Source organism: Micrasema longulum, unplaced genomic scaffold (genome assembly GCF_059751315.1).
Source record: "Micrasema longulum isolate JH-2025_06_02 unplaced genomic scaffold, ASM5975131v1 h1tg000632l, whole genome shotgun sequence".
In the NCBI taxonomy this organism is placed as follows: domain Eukaryota; kingdom Metazoa; phylum Arthropoda; class Insecta; order Trichoptera; family Brachycentridae; genus Micrasema; species Micrasema longulum.
The window spans coordinates 776,526-795,792 of NW_028277828.1; the positions used below are offsets into that span (position 1 = coordinate 776,526).

Sequence of the window (19,267 nt, forward strand, 5' to 3'; positions counted from 1 at the left end):
TTTTCGGTAAGAAATGAATATGACGTACTAATTTTTATTTTTCGAAGATGCAACAAATACAAGTAGCTTTGTTTTAGGACACGTTACATGACAGTGAAAACCAGGTTTAGATCCATCGGGTGGTTTTCAAGATTTATTTATGGGACGTTCAAGGTTATTCGGTGTGTACTTTTTAAATTTTTTTGACAAAAAAAGTGATCATATTTTGAAACTTAACAGGATCGGTGGACATAATGCCCTTAGCCCTCCCGTGCCTAAGGGGGGTATCTGGGGTCCCCCTAGGTAGCATATTTGTTCAATACCTTTTTTGTTAATCATCATATTGATTTCATTTTATGCATAACTCTACTCCATTATGTTACAAATGTATCGAAGATATTAAAATATTTTTCCGCGGAACTCTTTTAATAATAATTCACATTTGTCTTTGTTTCCCCCCCGCGCAAACAGCATGCATCACAATTCATTTGCTATTTGCTCCACAGTTTAGTGATCTTTGATACTTCGGTCAATTTGCACGTCTCATCTGTTTGGCCGTTTTCACACCTGCCACGCAAATCCATACTACCCGATATTTTACCGCGCTTATCCTGCAAACGCATACAAAATCTGTTACCTTTTCACACGCGTTGTAAAATGAATACGACCCGGTCTGTCAGACATAAATCTGTTGGGGTGTGCTTAATCGCAAACGATTATTATCAATATTAATAGTTCGAATAACCGAATTAGATTATTCCCGTAATCGACTTTTTATTTATGGATAATGCGTTGTTTTTTCAAAATACTTATGAAGTATGAAGAATGAAAGAAAAAATATTAATTAAAAATATATAAAATAAATATGCCTACTCTCATAATGCTTTATTGTATACACTAACTAAAAAAATACATAAAAACTTATGTATTGTACTCGTAATATTATTATTATTGTAAAAAAATATTTTTCGGTCATTTCTGTTTAGAAAAAGGTGTTTTTTAATTAGGTATTTTTTCTATTTTTTGTTATTATTATTACCTTTTTTTTTAATAAAAGAAATATTCCTTCACACAGGTTTTATCAAGGGGACCATTGAGAAAGAATGGTGTATTTCTATAAAATAATTTAATAAATATAATAATAATAACGCGTAAATCAGGGAATTTTCATGTACCTAAGTTTTGCTCAACGAAGTTCGGAAAAAGGTTTTTGGAAAGTATTGACCATTCCGAATTTTAAATAAATATTAAAACACGGAAAATCGAATAGCCAATTCAAAAGTGTCGTAATTAAAAAATATTACTTAAATCTTTTTGATAGTGATAGTTATTAATGTTATTTATATAGATGGTGTAAAGTACTATGCTTTATGTTTCTTTTTGTTTTCTTACAATTTCGGATGTATTTACTATGTATGATATTATGTATTGTCACAAAAATGTCTCATTTTTATTTACGGTCCCAAATGAGGTTTTTTTAAATTCCTGGGAGTATAATATCTTAGATATGTATTATATATTTCATAAATAAAATAAAAACAAATATAAATGTATATATATATTGAAATATTCGATACTTTTGAGGCATTTTTTTCAAAACTGTAATTATTTCATATATGTAATACTGTCTGTAGCTCTGATTTAATATAAAGAAATACATTATGCTACATTGCCTCTGTCACTTCAAAACTTTATATTTTTATATTCGTGCTTTTCTTGTCTGATAAAGTTATGGGTTTTAATATTTTTTTATTTTTGTTTTGTCCTTAAATAGTACAAACACAATACATGAATGTGCTAATATATTAACCTATTTATAATTATTAGTCGGCCTCGTGGTGTAATGATAAGCGCATTTGTCTCCCATGCAAGAGGTCTCGGGTTCGATTCCCGACATGGTTGATAAGAAATATTTATTTAAAAAGGTGTTTTCCCACCAGAATATTTCATAGTGCCTGGACTGGTACCTGAAGCGTAAGACTGATCATCTTACCTTCATGTAACAAAAAATGATCAAGATACGCTGCGATTTGTGTACCACTGCAGTAATCTAAGCACCATTAGGTACGGAAAGGGAATGACGACGACGAATTGTTATTAAAATATATAATAATTATTAACATTTCACTAATTAAAAAAATTCTTTAAGACCAACTCGAATGCAATCACTTTTTAAGAGCTAACTTATCTGCTACACACATGTTTTATCAACTAACATTCAAATGAAATGATTTTTTTTTGTTCTCTTATTTCTAATGGTCTTTCCTTAAACTCTTATTTCTGATGGTCCACCTCGGTGAACCAACGAGTTCTGTGTCTTTGTTTTCTTACTAAATGGCAGACTTACTTCATTTTTATTTCTAGTTTCATATCCGAGTTCACACTGATAAGAAAAAATCTTGTTCCCTATGTTCAAAAGATTTTTTGTTCATTTGGTTTATAAACACAATTGTTTTGTATTTTGCTTTCTATACACAGGAATTTGGTTCTATGGAGTTGAGATTTGGTCTCAAAAATTGATAAATTAATTTAACTAAACTAAAATTATTTTTCTGTGTTAAAAACCTAACATGTTTTTTAAAATTGAATTTCATATATTGAAATTGATCAGGCAGAAACCCAAAATTTAGGCAAAAGAGCAAAGATAGATATTTTTTATTTGGCTAGGTTGGCATTGATTTTTTTTACTATTTCGTTAGCTTAATAGAAAAAAAACTGTATTATTTTTAAGTATTCAATATATTGTTAGCTATAGAGTGATTTAGACAAGTAAAAAAATACCGAACGTATTAAATATTTTTGATGAATTTTCATAATGTTCCTTTTATTGTAAGAAACATGACTAAATAAGTATTTTTATACACAACGTATTATTATTTAAATTTTGTTTATATGTTTTAATTCGTATATATCTTAAATCTGCTAGTTTTTATTCACAAATGAAATGATAAATTAGGAGCCGTTAAGTCAAACGCACAGAAATGTAAATAAACCACGCTGCTAATTAGCGCATTATTAAATAATATCTGTCGTCTTCATAGAGATCCCATCCCGCCTGACATTAATGTATTTATTTGCTTTACAAACAATGAAAAATAATATACAGAAACATTAAAATAAAAAAATGCACTACTTATTTTTCATCAATTACGTGCAAACACTTTTAATAATATTTTACTTAAACTTAAAATACATATATAAACAAAATGAACAATATAACCCACTTATTTATAATATAAATTAGAAAGGGTATAAATAAATAATATGCACTTATTAAGCTAGGGTTTCCTAGGACAGCGGTGCCCGTATTTTAACGGCCGTAGTGAACGGTGATGCAGTTGACAGCCATCGTAAAGGTGACTAGAGTGTGGTTTTCTAGGAAAACGGTGTTATTAACACCATTTAACACCGTTTTCCTAGGAAACCACTCTCTAATCACCTTTACGATGGCTGTCAACTGCATCACCGTTCACTACGGCCGTTAAAATACGGGCACCGCTGTCCTAGGAAACCCAAGCTTTAGTGCTGTTTTTAGTTTTCATGTAAATTATTTATTATTCGGAAAATATTGCTCTTAAATAAATACCTTTTTTTTTTTAAACTGATATAAAATATTCGATTATAATAACAGGTTTAAAAATATTCATAAGAACATCGCAAAGAGTTTTTACGAATGTGTTAGTGAAAAAGTAATGTACCGCCATTATTCGTTTAAATAAGTTTCGATAATAATATCGATTTATCGTTTAGAAAAACGAATATTTCTTTATATTAAAGTAAATTTATATATACATCGGTAAAATTTATATTGAAATACATTATCACCAAACCCCTATCAGAACCTAATGGTGCATAGGCCAGTGCATTGTTAATTTGAATGTATATATGATTTAAATCATTATATAGACATAATAAAGTAATAATTGCATACAATAAACATTAACGTATGCGAGTGTATAAGTCCTTGTTTACACCTTCAACTTTAGTAAGCAGAAAATTAACTATCAACAAAATTACCAAAACAATCAAATTATACAAAAAAAAAAAGATTTTTTTTTGTACAATTTGACTGTCTAGTTTCGGCTACAAAATGTTTCCCTCTTTAGGGTTATTTAACAAGTAAACATACATAATACATATATTATATATTCGGTTGTGTAAGCAAATACAGTGGATTACAAAACAGTATTTTTTATTCTCAAATAAAAATTATATATTACGATGATCCACAATATTAGATTTACAAACATCTAAAATAATACAATGACATTATGTTCATCACCATCAAACTCTTATTCGCACCCAATGGTGCATAAGGTACTGGAGGTGCAAGTAATGATGTACCGCGGGAAAATTCCCGAAAGCGTAATTCCCCGGAGCAGGAGTACATTCCTCCACATACCCGAAACCGTTTTAAAGACTGTGGGTCTTCCTATCGGTTTTACTCATTCAAAAAAACAATATTTTGGTCAATAAATGAGTAGATCTTTTGAAATTTCTAATTTCGTATATTATTTCAATTCAATTTAACTTTATTACGTTCACTGCCCCTTTCACTGTGAGTTTGAAAGATTATATGGAGGGTCTTAGTCGGATATTGTCATTCATCCTTATGAACATACATGTGTATATTGCAAGCATAAATGGTAGCAAAAACGATATTTACTTTTATCGCAATAAATTCGAGATGCAAGGCGGTAAAATCTCCGCGGTATTTTACGGTAATTTTCGATAAGAAATGAATATGACGTACTAATTTTTATTTTTCGAAGATGCAACAAATACAAGTAGCTTTGTTTTAGGACACGTTACATGACAGTGAAAACCAGGTTTAGATCCATCGGGTGGTTTTCAAGATTTATTTATGGGACGTTCAAGGTTATTCGGTGTGTACTTTTTAAATTTTTTTGACAAAAAAAGTGATCATATTTTGAAACTTAACAGGATCGGTGGACATAATGCCCTTAGCCCTCCCGTGCCTAAGGGGGGTATCTGGGGTCCCCCTAGGTAGCATATTTGTTCAATACCTTTTTTGTTAATCATCATATTGATTTCATTTTATGCATAACTCTACTCCATTATGTTACAAATGTATCGAAGATATTAAAATATTTTTCCGCGGAACTCTTTTAATAATAATTCACCTTTGTCTTTGTTTCCCCCCGCGCAAACAGCATGCATCACAATTCATTTGCTATTTGCTCCACAGTTTAGTGATCTTTGGATACTTCGGTCAATTTCCAGTTTACGCGAGTAAGATTTTGCATGCTAAGGGTGTTTAGAAAAAAGTATTATTATGACTAATAATTTCAAATAAACATAATTTTTATATTTAGCTATCTGTATATTGCGCATTGGATTTTGCATACAAAGGTGTTTTTTGAATAATAAGTGATTTTTTTAAAATTTATAAAACCTTTTTTTACTTCACCAATCTCGAAATGAGTAGAAAAAAATTGACGGATGATGTTATTGAGCAGCTTCTAAACGATACGGATATTGAAGTGTCTTCCAGTGATGACAGTGATTTAGAGTTAGAATCTTCAGATGATGTTTCTGAAACAGATGACTTTGTAATCGAAGATTACGATGAATCTGATTATTTCGACCAGGATAGTGTTAATTTAGAAGAAAACAGCCAAAATGACGGAGAAAACGTCTTCGCTTCTAAATCGGGTTACCAATGGAGCAATATTCTACCTTCTACTTCAACAACACGTTCCCATAACATAATTAGTCCTACGTCCAAATTAACTTTTTTTATTTTAATTTTGCATATTATATAAATTTTTACACGGCGTTGTTCGATTTTTGAGTTTTTATTTCTTGATTATTTGATTTTCAAGTTTTTTAATTTCGTATTTTAGATTTTTTAAGGTCTCGAGTTTTTTTTTATTGTACTTAATTTTTTTTAAATCGATTTAGTGATTTTTCAAAGTTTTTCTGCCATGGAGTTACTGTGGAGTAATAGAAATTACTATTTTGTATTATTTTTAGTCGTCGTATTCTGTAAAATTGTATAATATATCTACCTATGTAACCGATAAAAGGAATTCGTGCCGTGTATACTTTAGGCCCATTTCACATGTGCAGCGCGTATCCATGCGACATCGCATAGTCAGTAGAATTGTATTTGTGTGTGTGAGAAGGGGATGGGGACTGCGGAACTATTTCATTCCTAAAGTATCGATTCGAATATTCGAATATCGATTCGAAGTTACGGGATCATGTATATATATAAATATACATACAAATTTCATTTGTATGTGTATATATATAAATATACATACAAATTTCATTTGTATTTTCCAAATTATATACCTAACTTCTTTAAAATTTCATAACCTTGATTCATTGAAACACAGAAAAGATATCTTCAATCAGATCCTGCTTTACAAAACTGTAAATAAAAAATTTGATTCCCCAGAACTAATTAATCTACTTGCATACCATGTCCCCTCTAGACGCACTAGACTGATATTTTCTATCTTCCTAACATTAATTCTGAAGATGTTTTTTAAATTAACTTAAACTTACTGTCTTTTTTTTTAAGTTGCTTTTCATTGGTTTTTTGAATCCCTTGAAATATGTAGGTACGTAAATATATTTTACCTTTAAAAAAAATGGTTTGTGCACTTGATCATGTTTTTTTATTCTTTTTTTATTTTAACTCTTACTTTTTAATTACTTTAAGTAAGTTTTTTTATTAATGTTAATATTATTTCCATTTATGTAAATACTAACTAGAAACTTTTAACATAACTTTTTTAATTCGATTTTAATTATTTAATTACTTTCATTTATGTTTTTTTTCCCTTACAATATTGTTCTTAAAAAATTCAAATAGTTTATTGATAAACTTAGCATGTAATATAATATGTAAACTTCACCGGTCCATTAGAGTTAACTCTAAATTTATGTACTATAAAACCACATTATTAACACATTATAGAATTTATACAATGGTTTCAATATGTCGGTACAAATATATACATTTATATATAATGTGTACAATTAACTTTTACTGTACAATAATAATATTTATGCTAAGTACCTACTTGTTACAATGTATCAGTATTATTGTACATGTTAGGGAGGGGGACTAAATATATTGTGTGAGGGTGTGTATTTACTAAATATATTGTGTATTCATGTATGGGTGTGCATATATGTGACAATGTGTAGTGAATATAAGTTGACTTATTGAACAATGATTTTCAAAAAATAATTGTTTTTTTCAAACCTTTATGAGGAAAGCTATCAACCACCTTATCAATCGATTTAAAATTGTTAAGAATGCTCTGGCCTAAAATCCAAATTCAAAAATATGTAAAAGTTTCAACAAAGTAATAAAAAACAAAAATATAAATATATATGTAAGTACTCATATACACACATACGATTACATCATTAAATTATTATTGAGAATAATATTCCGGCACCCTCCAACATACCCGTCAAAACAGCTGTTCCAATACATGAAGGTGCTGGATATGAGACAACTGTACCTAAAAGAAGCACTTACACGCTTTTGGTCGAACAATGAGGAGAGGTCTCAGCAAAATGTCCGTACGAGGTTTTCCCAAAGCATGAATTATGACATACCCAAAACCCGTACGACTTTTGCTCTTTCTTTTGCTTTTGGAGGATCTTTGTGAACACCATATGCTCCAACTAGGTAGCGGACATAGAATGATGATGATGATGATGACTTTTGATAGGTTGACTATCAAACAATTAGTAAAAAGTTAGTGCAAATACCGCTTTTTCGCTATTTCGATCAACTCTATTTGATGTCCAAACGTGTATCTTGAAAAGAATTGGTCCAAAGAAAAAAAATATATGAACATTTTTAATAAATTTTATTTTCTTAGCGCGCTCCTCCCGCTGCCACGTTTTGGATACCACTGATTGAAATTACGCCACTAGCTAGCGGGGCGGTACGGCGGGCGGTCGGGAGAGGGATGAGCGAGTTCGTAAACCATATACAGCGTGTTTGTTAATTTATTTGAATTAATTTTAAAAACTAATAATATTTTACAAAATAATATAGAAAAAAAATCACACAGCTCAATCTTAATGTGTTTAAAATTGTTGGTATGTTTCCCAAATAAAATACAATAAAGTATAACACTGCACGAATTCCTTTTATCGGTTACATAGGTAGATATATTATACAATTTTACAGAATACGACGACTAAAAATAATACAAAATAGTAATTTCTATTACTCCACAGTAACTCCATGGCAAAAAAACTTTGAAAAATCACTAAATCGATTTTTAAAAAAATAAGTACAATAAAAAAAAACTCGAGACCTTAGAAAATCTAAAATACGAAATTAAAAAACTTGAAAATCAAATAACCAAGAAATAAAAACTCAAAAATCGAACAACGCCGTGTAAAAATTTATATAATATGCAAAATTAAAATAAAAAAAGTTAATTTGGACGTAGGACTAATTATGTTAAGGGAACGTGTTGTTGAAGTAGAAGGTAGAATATTGCTCCATTGGTAACCCGATTTAGAAGCGAAGACGTTTTCTCCGTCATTTTGGCTGTTTTCTTCTAAATTAACACTATCCTGGTCGAAATAATCAGATTCATCGTAATCTTCGATTACAAAGTCATCTGTTTCAGAAACATCATCTGAAGATTCTAACTCTAAATCACTGTCATCACTGGAAGACACTTCAATATCCGTATCGTTTAGAAGCTGCTCAATAACATCATCCGTCAAATTTTTTCTACTCATTTTGAGATTGGTGAAGTAAAAAAAGGTTTTAGAAATTTTAAAAAATTCACTTATTATTCAAAAAACACCTTTGTATGCAAAATCCAATGCGCAATATCCAGATAGCTAAATATAAAAATTTTGTTTATTTGAAATTATTAGTCATAATAATACTTTTTTCTAAACACCCTTAGCATGCAAAATCTTACTCGCGTAAACTGGATTTTTCTGGTTATTCCGGAAACAGATGAGACGTGCAAATTGACCGAAGTATCAAAGATCACTAAACTGTGGAGCAAATAGCAAATGAATAGGGTATTATCACTCGGGAGGAATATCGGATTTAACCTACTCTACAAATAAAAGATTTTTTAAAGATTCTCCTAGTGTTTATATAAGCTCTTAAAATGAATATTTTCATTCATTATTTTCGTTTGGAAAATAAGGTCCATCGAAAACGATTCTTTCGTAAGTTGGTTATAAATTTCGTCACAGAACTTCACGAGTAATGCATTCATTTTAATGTTGGTAATGCCACAGGCCTCAGATAGAAAAATAAGGAGAGTTGTCTATGCATATTATCTTAAGCCCCCCCCCTTACCCACTCCACTCTCCAGTTCCAGACGTTGACAGATGAAAGTGAAAACGGATTTCATATCGAATTAATTTGATTATTTTATGTTTTTCAACCTTTTCTAAATTAATTAAATTTATCATGACGGACAGTGGCTTTGTACAAGGACAATCTGACAATTTACCGCATATTGATGTGTTTATGATGACTAATTACTTTACAAGTAACGCGAGTTTTATAAGCGCCGAAATTCGAGGTGTTAAAGCTTTCAGGTAAGAAATTAATACTATAATTTATCATATAATTATATATATAGTGTTGTATAGTATGGTTTGTTGTTAAAAATTGCTCTTATATATTACTTTATAAACATTCTTTCGAATTCAGCTTTGTCGACTGAATACATAACCTCAATGTGTGAATATTGTTATTTTGGTCATCCAACAATCTGTTTTTTTTTTGTTTTGTAGAACTGTTTGGAATTTTTTAATGATTTTTAAGATTCTTTTCGGTTTTACGAAGTAAACTGACCTACTTTTGTATAAAAATTTCCCTGGAAGGGTAGCCGGAAGTCGTTTTTCTCTACTCGAGGTGAACGCGATATGGATGTCAAAAAATATTTTATAATCTCTGGGTTCTTTTAAAAATACTAAAATTGATTACTTAAATTTACAGTTAGTAGTAACATGTTTGTTAAAATTTTAGATCGACAAGAGAAAACTACGGTGACAATTCGATAGGATATGTCCAAGTAAAACATACTGGCGACATTTGTACCGTAAAGGCTCGTGTAACTCCGGAACACAAAGTACGAGCCAAAGCCTATGCAGTCACATTAATATGTAATGAAGTGCAAGAAACAATTGAATCATGCCAGTGTCATGATTGTCCAGCTTCTCAAGGTATTATATTACAAAATGAAACACTCCTATATCTTGACTGTCAAACTAAGACTCGACGTATATATTTGCCAACACATATTGTATTAGTCAAGGCCAAAAAAAGGTTAATTTCCTATTTATTGACACAGGTCGCGGGTAATTCATATTATATTTAGGAAAGTCCATGAAGAGAAGAATGCACACAGATAATATTTTTCATTATTTTCTGTTGTAAAATTTATTCTCAACATTTTTTATTAATAAAAAAGAAATATTGGCGTTTTTATAATTTACCCAAATACTTAAATTTTGATGGCCATGGTAACGGTGACACTAATACGTGCTGTACAGAATACGATGAACTCGTACAGGGCAAAGTCTCGGGAGTAAAAGTGCGATGCGGGGGCGACATGGAGAACACTCGAGGCACAGAGTAGGACGTGGAAGGTAGAGGCTCAGGAGTACTGGGGTGTGGCTGCCATTGCGTTGAATAGGTATCACGTGTGGAGGCGTCAACGGACCCTTGTGCACATCCCACAAATGATGAAAGTGGCTCTTCATTTTCGCCACTAAAAATATGTGGAATCGCGTGATTCTTCAAAAATGGACGGCCTCCCATTAAAGTAAATTTAAGATAGTTTTGTATATCTTCTTTTATCTATAAAATAAATGTAATATTTTATAAAAAAATTCATTGCCCATGGATCTAAGTCATACACATAGTGTACCATGATTTGTGAGCCACGAAATTGGAAATTAATCCTCACACTGAGAAAATTAAAATGTGAAATTTGAATTTCAGGTTTTGACATTAATTTGTATATTATTAATATGCTCTGAACGCATAGTTTCTATAAAATTGTTACTGAAAGTCTAATATTTCTATTCATTGTACATATAAAACGGTATACTCGATGAATTCGTGTTATAATACTTACATTAAAATGGTCCTCACAGAAATAAACATTGGTTTTGGCTGAATATATTTTGATGCTTTTAATCGCCCGACACCACTTCTCTGCCATTACTGGGTTCTTGGGTAAGCGAAAAAATAGTTTTTTCGGCATATCTTCTGATGTATTTCTGCATTTAGGCACAACGCATCGATAATACATCTTAAAAATGATAAATCAAAACTCGTAGCGTCTAATAATTGACAAGACGCCGCAAATGTAAACATACGACGCATAGAAAAAAGAAGCTATCTACAATACTCTATAAAATCCATAGACATTGATGAAAAAGAAATCCGATGACGTCACAAAACATTCGAAGACGTCATACTTGATGACGTCACGAGCTGTTTGTTTTTGGCACCATTCAAATTACTAGAATTTAATCCTTTATATCTCCCTTATTTCTTAACAGATTTCAAAAAGAATAATACCGATCGGCGTGTGATTTTTTAGATTAATTTAAAAGCTAATAAAAAAAATCCATGATAATAGCCCATTGTGATGCATGCTGTTTGCGCGGGGGGGAAAAAAAGACAAATGTGAATTATTATTAAAAGAGTTCCGCGGAAAAATATTTTAATATCTTCGATACATTTGTAACATAATGGAGTAGAGTTATGCATAAAATGAAATCAATATGATGATTAACAAAAAAGGTATTGAACAAATATGCTACCTGGGGGACCCCAGATACCCCCCTTAGGCACGGGAGGGCTAAGGGCATTATGTCCACCGATCCTGTTAAGTTTCAAAATATGATAACTTTTTTTGTCGAAAAAATTAAAAAAGTACACACCGAATGACCTTGAACGTCCCATACTTATAATAAATCTTGAAAACCACCCGATGGATCTAAACCTGGTTTTCACTGTCATGTAACGTGTCCTAAAACAAAGCTACTTGTATTTGTTGCATCTTCGAAAAATAAAAATTAGTACGTCATATTCATTTCTTACCGAAAATTACCGTAAAATACCGCGGAGATTTTACCGCCTTGCATCTCGAATTTATTGCGATACAAGTAAATATCGTTTTTGCTACCATTTATGCTTGCAATATACACATGTATGTTCATAAGGATGAATGACAATATCCGACTAAGACCCTCCATATAATCTTTCAAACTCACAGTGAAAGGGGCAGTGAACGTAATAAAGTTAAATTGAATTGAAATAATATACGAAATTAGAAATTTCAAAAGATTTACTCATTTATTGAACAAAATATTGTTTTTTTTGAATGAGTAAAACCGATAGGAAGACCCACAGTCTTTAAAACGGTTTCGGGTATGTGGAGGAATGTACTCCTGCTCCGGGGAATTACGCTTTCGGGAATTTTCCCGCGGTACATCATTACTTGCACCTCCAGTACCTTATGCACCATTGGGTGCGAATAAGAGTTTGATGGTGATGAACATAATGTCATTGTATTATTTTAGATGTTTGTAAATCTAATATTGTGGATCATCGTAATATATAATTTTTATTTGAGAATAAAAAATACTGTTTTGTAATCCACTGTATTTGCTTACACAACCGAATATATAATATATGTATTATGTATGTTAACTTGTTAAATAACTCTAAAGAAGGAAACATTTTGTAGCCGAAACTAGACAGTCAAATTGTACAAAAAAAAATCTTTTTTTTTTTGTATAATTTGATTGTTTTGGTAATTTCGTTGATAGTTAATTTTCTGCTTACTAAAGTTGAAGGTGTAAACAAGGACTTATACACTCGCATACGTTAATGTTTATTGTATGTAATTATTACTTTATTATGTCTATATAATGATTTAAATCATATATACATTCAAATTAACAATGCACTGGCCTATGCACCATTAGGTTCTGATAAGGGTTTGGTGATAATGTATTTCAATATAAATTTTACCGATGTATATATAAATTTACTTTAATATAAAGAAGTATTCGTTTTTATAAACGATAAATCGATATTATTATCGAAACTTATTTAAACGAATAATGGCGGTACATTACTTTTTCACTAACACATTCGTAAAAACTCTTTGCGATGTTCTTATGAATATTTTTAAACCTGTTATTATAATCGAATATTTTATATCAGTTTTAAAAAAAAAGGTATTTATTTAAGAGCAATATTTTCCGAATAATAAATAACTTACATGAAAACTAAAAACTGCACTAATAAGTGCATATTATTTATTTATACCCTTTCTAATTTATATTATAAATAAGTGGGTTATATTGTTCATTTTGTTTATATATGTATTTTAAGTTTAAGTAAAATATTATTAAAAGTGTTTGCACGTAATTGATGAAAAATAAGTAGTGCATTTTTTTATTTTAATGTTTCTGTATATTATTTTTCATTGTTTGTAAAGCAAATAAATACATTAATGTCAGGCGGGATGGGATCTCTATGAAGACGACAGATATTATTTAATAATACGCTAATTAGCAGCGTGGTTTATTTACATTTCTGTGCGTTTGACTTAACGGTTCCTAATTTATCATTTCATTTGTGAATAAAAACTAGCAGATTTAAGATATATACGAATTAAAACATATAAACAAAATTTAAATAATAATACGTTGTGTATAAAAATACTTATTTAGTCATGTTTCTTACAATAAAAGGAACATTATGAAAATTCATCAAAAATATTTAATACGTTCGGTATTTTTTTACTTGTCTAAATCACTCTATAGCTAACAATATATTGAATACTTAAAAATAATACAGTTTTTTTTCTATTAAGCTAACGAAATAGTAAAAAAAATCAATGCCAACCTAGCCAAATAAAAAATATCTATCTTTGCTCTTTTGCCTAAATTTTGGGTTTCTGCCTTATCAATTTCAATATATGAAATTCAATTTTAAAAAACATGTTAGGTTTTCAACACAGAAAAATAATTTTAGTTTAGTTAAATTAATTTATCAATTTTTGAGACCAAATCTCAACTCCATAGAGCCAAATTCCTGTGTATTGAAAGCAAAATACCAAACAATTGTGTTTATAAACAAAATGAACAAAAAATCTTTTGAACATAGGGAACAAGATTTTTTCTAATCAGTGTGAACTCGGATATGAAACTAGAAATAAAAATGAAGTAAGTCTGCCATTTAGTAAGAAAACAAAGACACAGAACTCGTTGGTTCACCGAGGTGGACCATCAGAAATAAGAGTTTAAGGAAAGACCATTAGAAATAAGAGAACAAAAAAAAATCATTTCATTTGAATGTTAGTTGATAAAACATGTGTGTAGCAGATAAGTTAGCTCTTAAAAAGTTATTGCATTCGAGTTGGTCTTAAAGAATTTTTTTAATTAGTGAAATGTTAATAATTATTATATATTTTAATAACTATTCGTCGTCGTCATTCCCCTTCCGTACCTAATGGTGCTTAGATTACTGCAGTGGTACACAAATCGCAGCGTATCTTGATCATTTTTTGTTACATGAAGGTAAGATGATCAGTCTTACGCTTCAGGTACCAGTCCAGGCACTATGAAATATTCTGGTGGGAAAACACCTTTTTAAATAAATATTTCTCATCAACCATGTCGGGAATCGAACCCGAGACCTCTTGCATGGGAGACAAATGCGCTTATCATTACACCACGAGGCCGACTAATAATTATATATAGGTTAATATATTAGCACATTCATGTATTGTGTTTGTACTATTTAAGGACAAAACAAAAATAAAAAAAAAACAAAAAAATATTAAAACCTATAACTTTATCAGACAAGAAAAGCACGAATATAAAAATGTAAAGTTTTGAAGTGACAGAGGCAATGTAGCATAATGTATTTCTTTATATTAAATCAGAGCTACAGACAGTATTACATATATGAAATTATTACAGTTTTGAAAAAAATGCCTCAAAAGTATCGAATATTTCAATATATATACATTTATATTTGTTTTTATTTTATTTATGAAATATATAATACATATCTAAGATATTATACTCCTAGGAATTTAAAAAAACCTCATTTGGGACCGTAAATAAAAATGAGACATTTTTGTGACAATACATAATATCATACATAGTGAATACATCCGAAATTGTAAGAAAACAAAAAGAAACATAAAGCATAGTACTTTACACCATCTATATAAATAACATTAATAACTATCACTATCAAAAAGATTTAAGTAATATTTTTTAATTACGACACTTTTGAATTGGCTATTCGATTTTTCGTGTTTTAATATTTATTTAAAATTCGGAATGGTCAATACTTTCCAGAAACCTTTTTCCGAACTTCGTTGAGCAAAACTTAGGTACATGAAAATTCCCTGATTTACGCGTTATTATTATTATATTTATTGAATTATTTTATAGAAATACACCATTCTTTCTCAATGGTCCCCTTGATAAAACCTGTGTGAAGGAATATTTCTTTTATTAAAAAAAAGGTAATAATAATAACAAAAAATAGAAAAAATACCTAATTAAAAAACACCTTTTTCTAAACAGAAATGACCGAAAAATATTTTTTTACAATAATAATAATATTACGAGTACAATACATAAGTTTTTATGTATTTTTTTAGTTAGTGTATACAATAAAGCATTATAAGAGTAGGCATATTTATTTTATATATTTTTAATTAATATTTTTTCTTTCATTCTTCATACTTCATAAGTATTTTGAAAAAACAACGCATTATCCATAAATAAAAAGTCGATTACGGGAATAATCTAATTCGGTTATTCGAACTATTAATATTGATAATAATCGTTTGCGATTAAGCACACCCCAACAGATTTATGTCTGACAGACCGGGTCGTATTCATTTTACAACGCGTGTGAAAAGGTAACAGATTTTGTATGCGTTTGCAGGATAAGCGCGGTAAAATATCGGGTAGTATGGATTTGCGTGGTAGGTGTGAAAACGGCCTTATTGTATTTTATTTGGGAAACATACCAACAATTTTAAACACATTAAGATTGAGCTGTGTGATTTTTTTTCTATATTATTTTGTAAAATATTATTAGTTTTTAAAATTAATTCAAATAAATTAACAAACACGCTGTATATGGTTTACGAACTCGCTCATCCCTCTCCCGACCGCCCGCCGTACCGCCCCGCTAGCTAGTGGCGTAATTTCAATCAGTGGTATCCAAAACGTGGCAGCGGGAGGAGCGCGCTGCCATATAAAATATTATCGCAGCAGTATTTTATGAAAAAATGTATGAATTTCGCAGAAAACTGGAAATATTATGAACCAGTTTTATAAACAATACCATGACAATTATAAAGACATTTTTTAAATATTTTTTTAAGACGTATTTATAGCATTTTAGCTGGGGTATTCGTAGTACCCGTATTATATTCGTAGTAATTTTTTCACCCTCAGGCTCCCAAAGGTTAGTAAAACCGTGTGTGACCTTGAACGACCACCGCTCATGCCGCAATTTTAAAAAAAAAAGTTTTTTTGCTCTTAATTACGTCCCTATAGATTTAATATAAAAAATATGAAAGCCTAAGAAAATAAAATTTATTAAAAATGTTCATGTATTTTTTTTCTTTGGACCAATTCTTTTCAAGATACACGTTTGAACATCAAATAGAGTTGATCGAAATAGCGAAAAAGCGGTATTTGCACTAACTTTTTACTAATTGTTTGATAGTCAACCTATCAAAAGTCATCATCATCATCATCATTCTATGTCCGCTACCTAGTTGGAGCATATGGTGTTCACAAAGATCCTCCAAAAGCAAAAAAAAGAGCAAAAGTCGTACGGGTTTTGGGTATGTCATAATTCATGCTTTGGGAAAACCTCGTACGGACATTTTGCTGAGACCTCTCCTCATTGTTCGACCAAAAGCGTGTAAGTGCTTCTTTTAGGTACAGTTGTCTCATATCCAGCACCTTCATGTATTGGAACAGCTGTTTTGACGGGTATGTTGGAGGGTGCCGGAATATTATTCTCAATAATAATTTAATGATGTAATCGTATGTGTGTATATGAGTACTTACATATATATTTATATTTTTGTTTTTTATTACTTTGTTGAAATTTTTACATATTTTTGAATTTGGATTTTAGGCCAGAGCATTCTTAACAATTTTAAATCGATTGATAAGGTGGTTGATAGCTTTCCTCATAAAGGTTTGAAAAAAACAATTATTTTTTGAAAATCATTGTTCAATAAGTCAACTTATATTCACTACACATTGTCACATATATGCACACCCATACATGAATACACAATATATTTAGTAAATACACACCCTCACACAATATATTTAGTCCCCCTCCCTAACATGTACAATAATACTGATACATTGTAACAAGTAGGTACTTAGCATAAATATTATTATTGTACAGTAAAAGTTATCCTCATAATGTAATTGTACACATTATATATAAATGTATATATTTGTACCGACATATTGAAACCATTGTATAAATTCTATAGTGTGTTAATAATGTGGTTTTATAGTACATAAATTTAGAGTTAACTCTAATGGACCGGTGAAGTTTACATATTATATTACATGCTAAGTTTATCAATTAACTATTTGAATTTTTTAAGTACAATATTGTAAGGGAAAAAAAACATAAATGAAAGTAATTAAATAATTAAAATCGAAGTAAAAAAGTTATGTTAAAAGTTTCTAGTTAGTATTTACATAAATGGAAATAATATTAACATTAATAAAAAAACTTACTTAAAGTAATTAAAAAGTAAGAGTTAAAATAAAAAATAATAAAAAAACATGATCAAGTGCACAAACCATTTTTTTTAAAGGTAAAATATATTTACGTACCTACATATTTCAAGGGATTCAAAAAACCGATGAAAAGCAACTTAAAAAAAAAGACAGTAAGTTTAAGTTAATTTAAAAAACATCTTCAGAATTAATGTTAGGAAGATAGAAAATATCAGTCTAGTGCGTCTAGAGGGGACATGGTATGCAAGTAGATTAATTAGTTCTGGGGAATCAAATTTATTATTCACAGTTTCGTAAAGCAGGATCTGATTGAAGATATCTTTTCTGTGTTTCAATGAATCAAGGTTATGAAATTTTAAAGAAGTTAGGTATATAATTTGGAAAATACAAATGAAATTTGTATGTATATTTATATATATACACATACAAATGAAATTTGTACGTATATTTATATATATACATGATCCCGTAACTTCGAATCGATATTCGAATATTCGAATCGATACTTTAGGAATGAAATAGTTCCGCAGTCCCCATCCCCTTCTCACACACACAAATACAATTCTACTGACTATGCGATGTCGCATGGATACGCGCTGCACATGTGAAATGGGCCTTAGATAGATTTATTATACTAAGACTGCTTTGAGCGAATTGCACACTGCGTTGTACAAACGACGTAGATAATGAAAGCAACATGAAGTAGTTTAAAATGATTCACTTCCATCGTTATAGACTGTTTATTTTCATAATTATTTACAAATGGCCTTTGTTTAAAATATCTTATTATGCAAATGGTTAAAAATACCATGTATATATGTAAATTTCTCGACAAAAAGTTACATGCTCCAAATATAAATTATAGTTCCATTTTCGCCATGAAAACAAATAAGAATATAATTCAATTTTTCAATTTTCAATTTTATTTATTCATATATATGTACATTACAAAATGGAATATCTTAATTCATACATATAGAAATAATTAAAATAATTAGGTAAAATTAGGTAAATATAAAAAAAAACACATAAGTATACATAATATCCAGAGAATAATATGTCAAAAAAGTAAGAGAATCTTGTAACGAAAAACTCCCTCAGAGACGTGAAAAAAGTTATATTGTTCAACATAGAGATAGTCCTTCCAACAGGCATAACCATTGGCAGGTTGGTCCTGTATATTGGAATGTGAAACAGTCTATGCTGACGCTGTCTATGGTAATTATCCGGAACATAAAAGCTAATGCTCCGCATAATTTCAGAGTTGTCAATAATAATATAAAATAGTACTAAAAACTACAAGCTAAGATCATATTTTTTCACCGTAACATGCCAGGAGGCCCAATTACAGTGGTGAATTACATTACAGAACACCCAGGCTTAAGAAAAACCACATTATATTTTTTTGTGTTCTTACCGGGAATTGAACCTGGAAACTTTCGTGTGTGAGTCAAGTGTCTTAACC

At 29.9% G+C, this 19,267-nt stretch overlaps 2 protein-coding genes across 3 annotated transcripts in view; one reads left to right on the top strand and one right to left on the bottom strand.

Annotated features, from left to right (window-relative positions):
* Positions 1-19,267, bottom strand: part of LOC148280010 (ciliary microtubule inner protein 2B-like) — a 90,786-nt gene that overhangs the window by 24,505 nt on the left and 47,014 nt on the right. The gene's annotated exons all lie outside the window — the stretch shown is intronic.
* The window catches only part of LOC148280011 (uncharacterized), a 48,844-nt gene continuing 38,595 nt past the window's right edge, over positions 9,019-19,267 (top strand). Inside the window, exons 1-2 of the mRNA XM_088229066.1 lie at positions 9,019-9,558; positions 9,992-10,291. Of these exons, the coding sequence (XP_088085192.1) occupies positions 9,428-9,558; positions 9,992-10,291 (431 nt within the window). The 5' untranslated portion in view covers positions 9,019-9,427. The remainder of the gene's footprint in view (positions 9,559-9,991; positions 10,292-19,267) is intronic.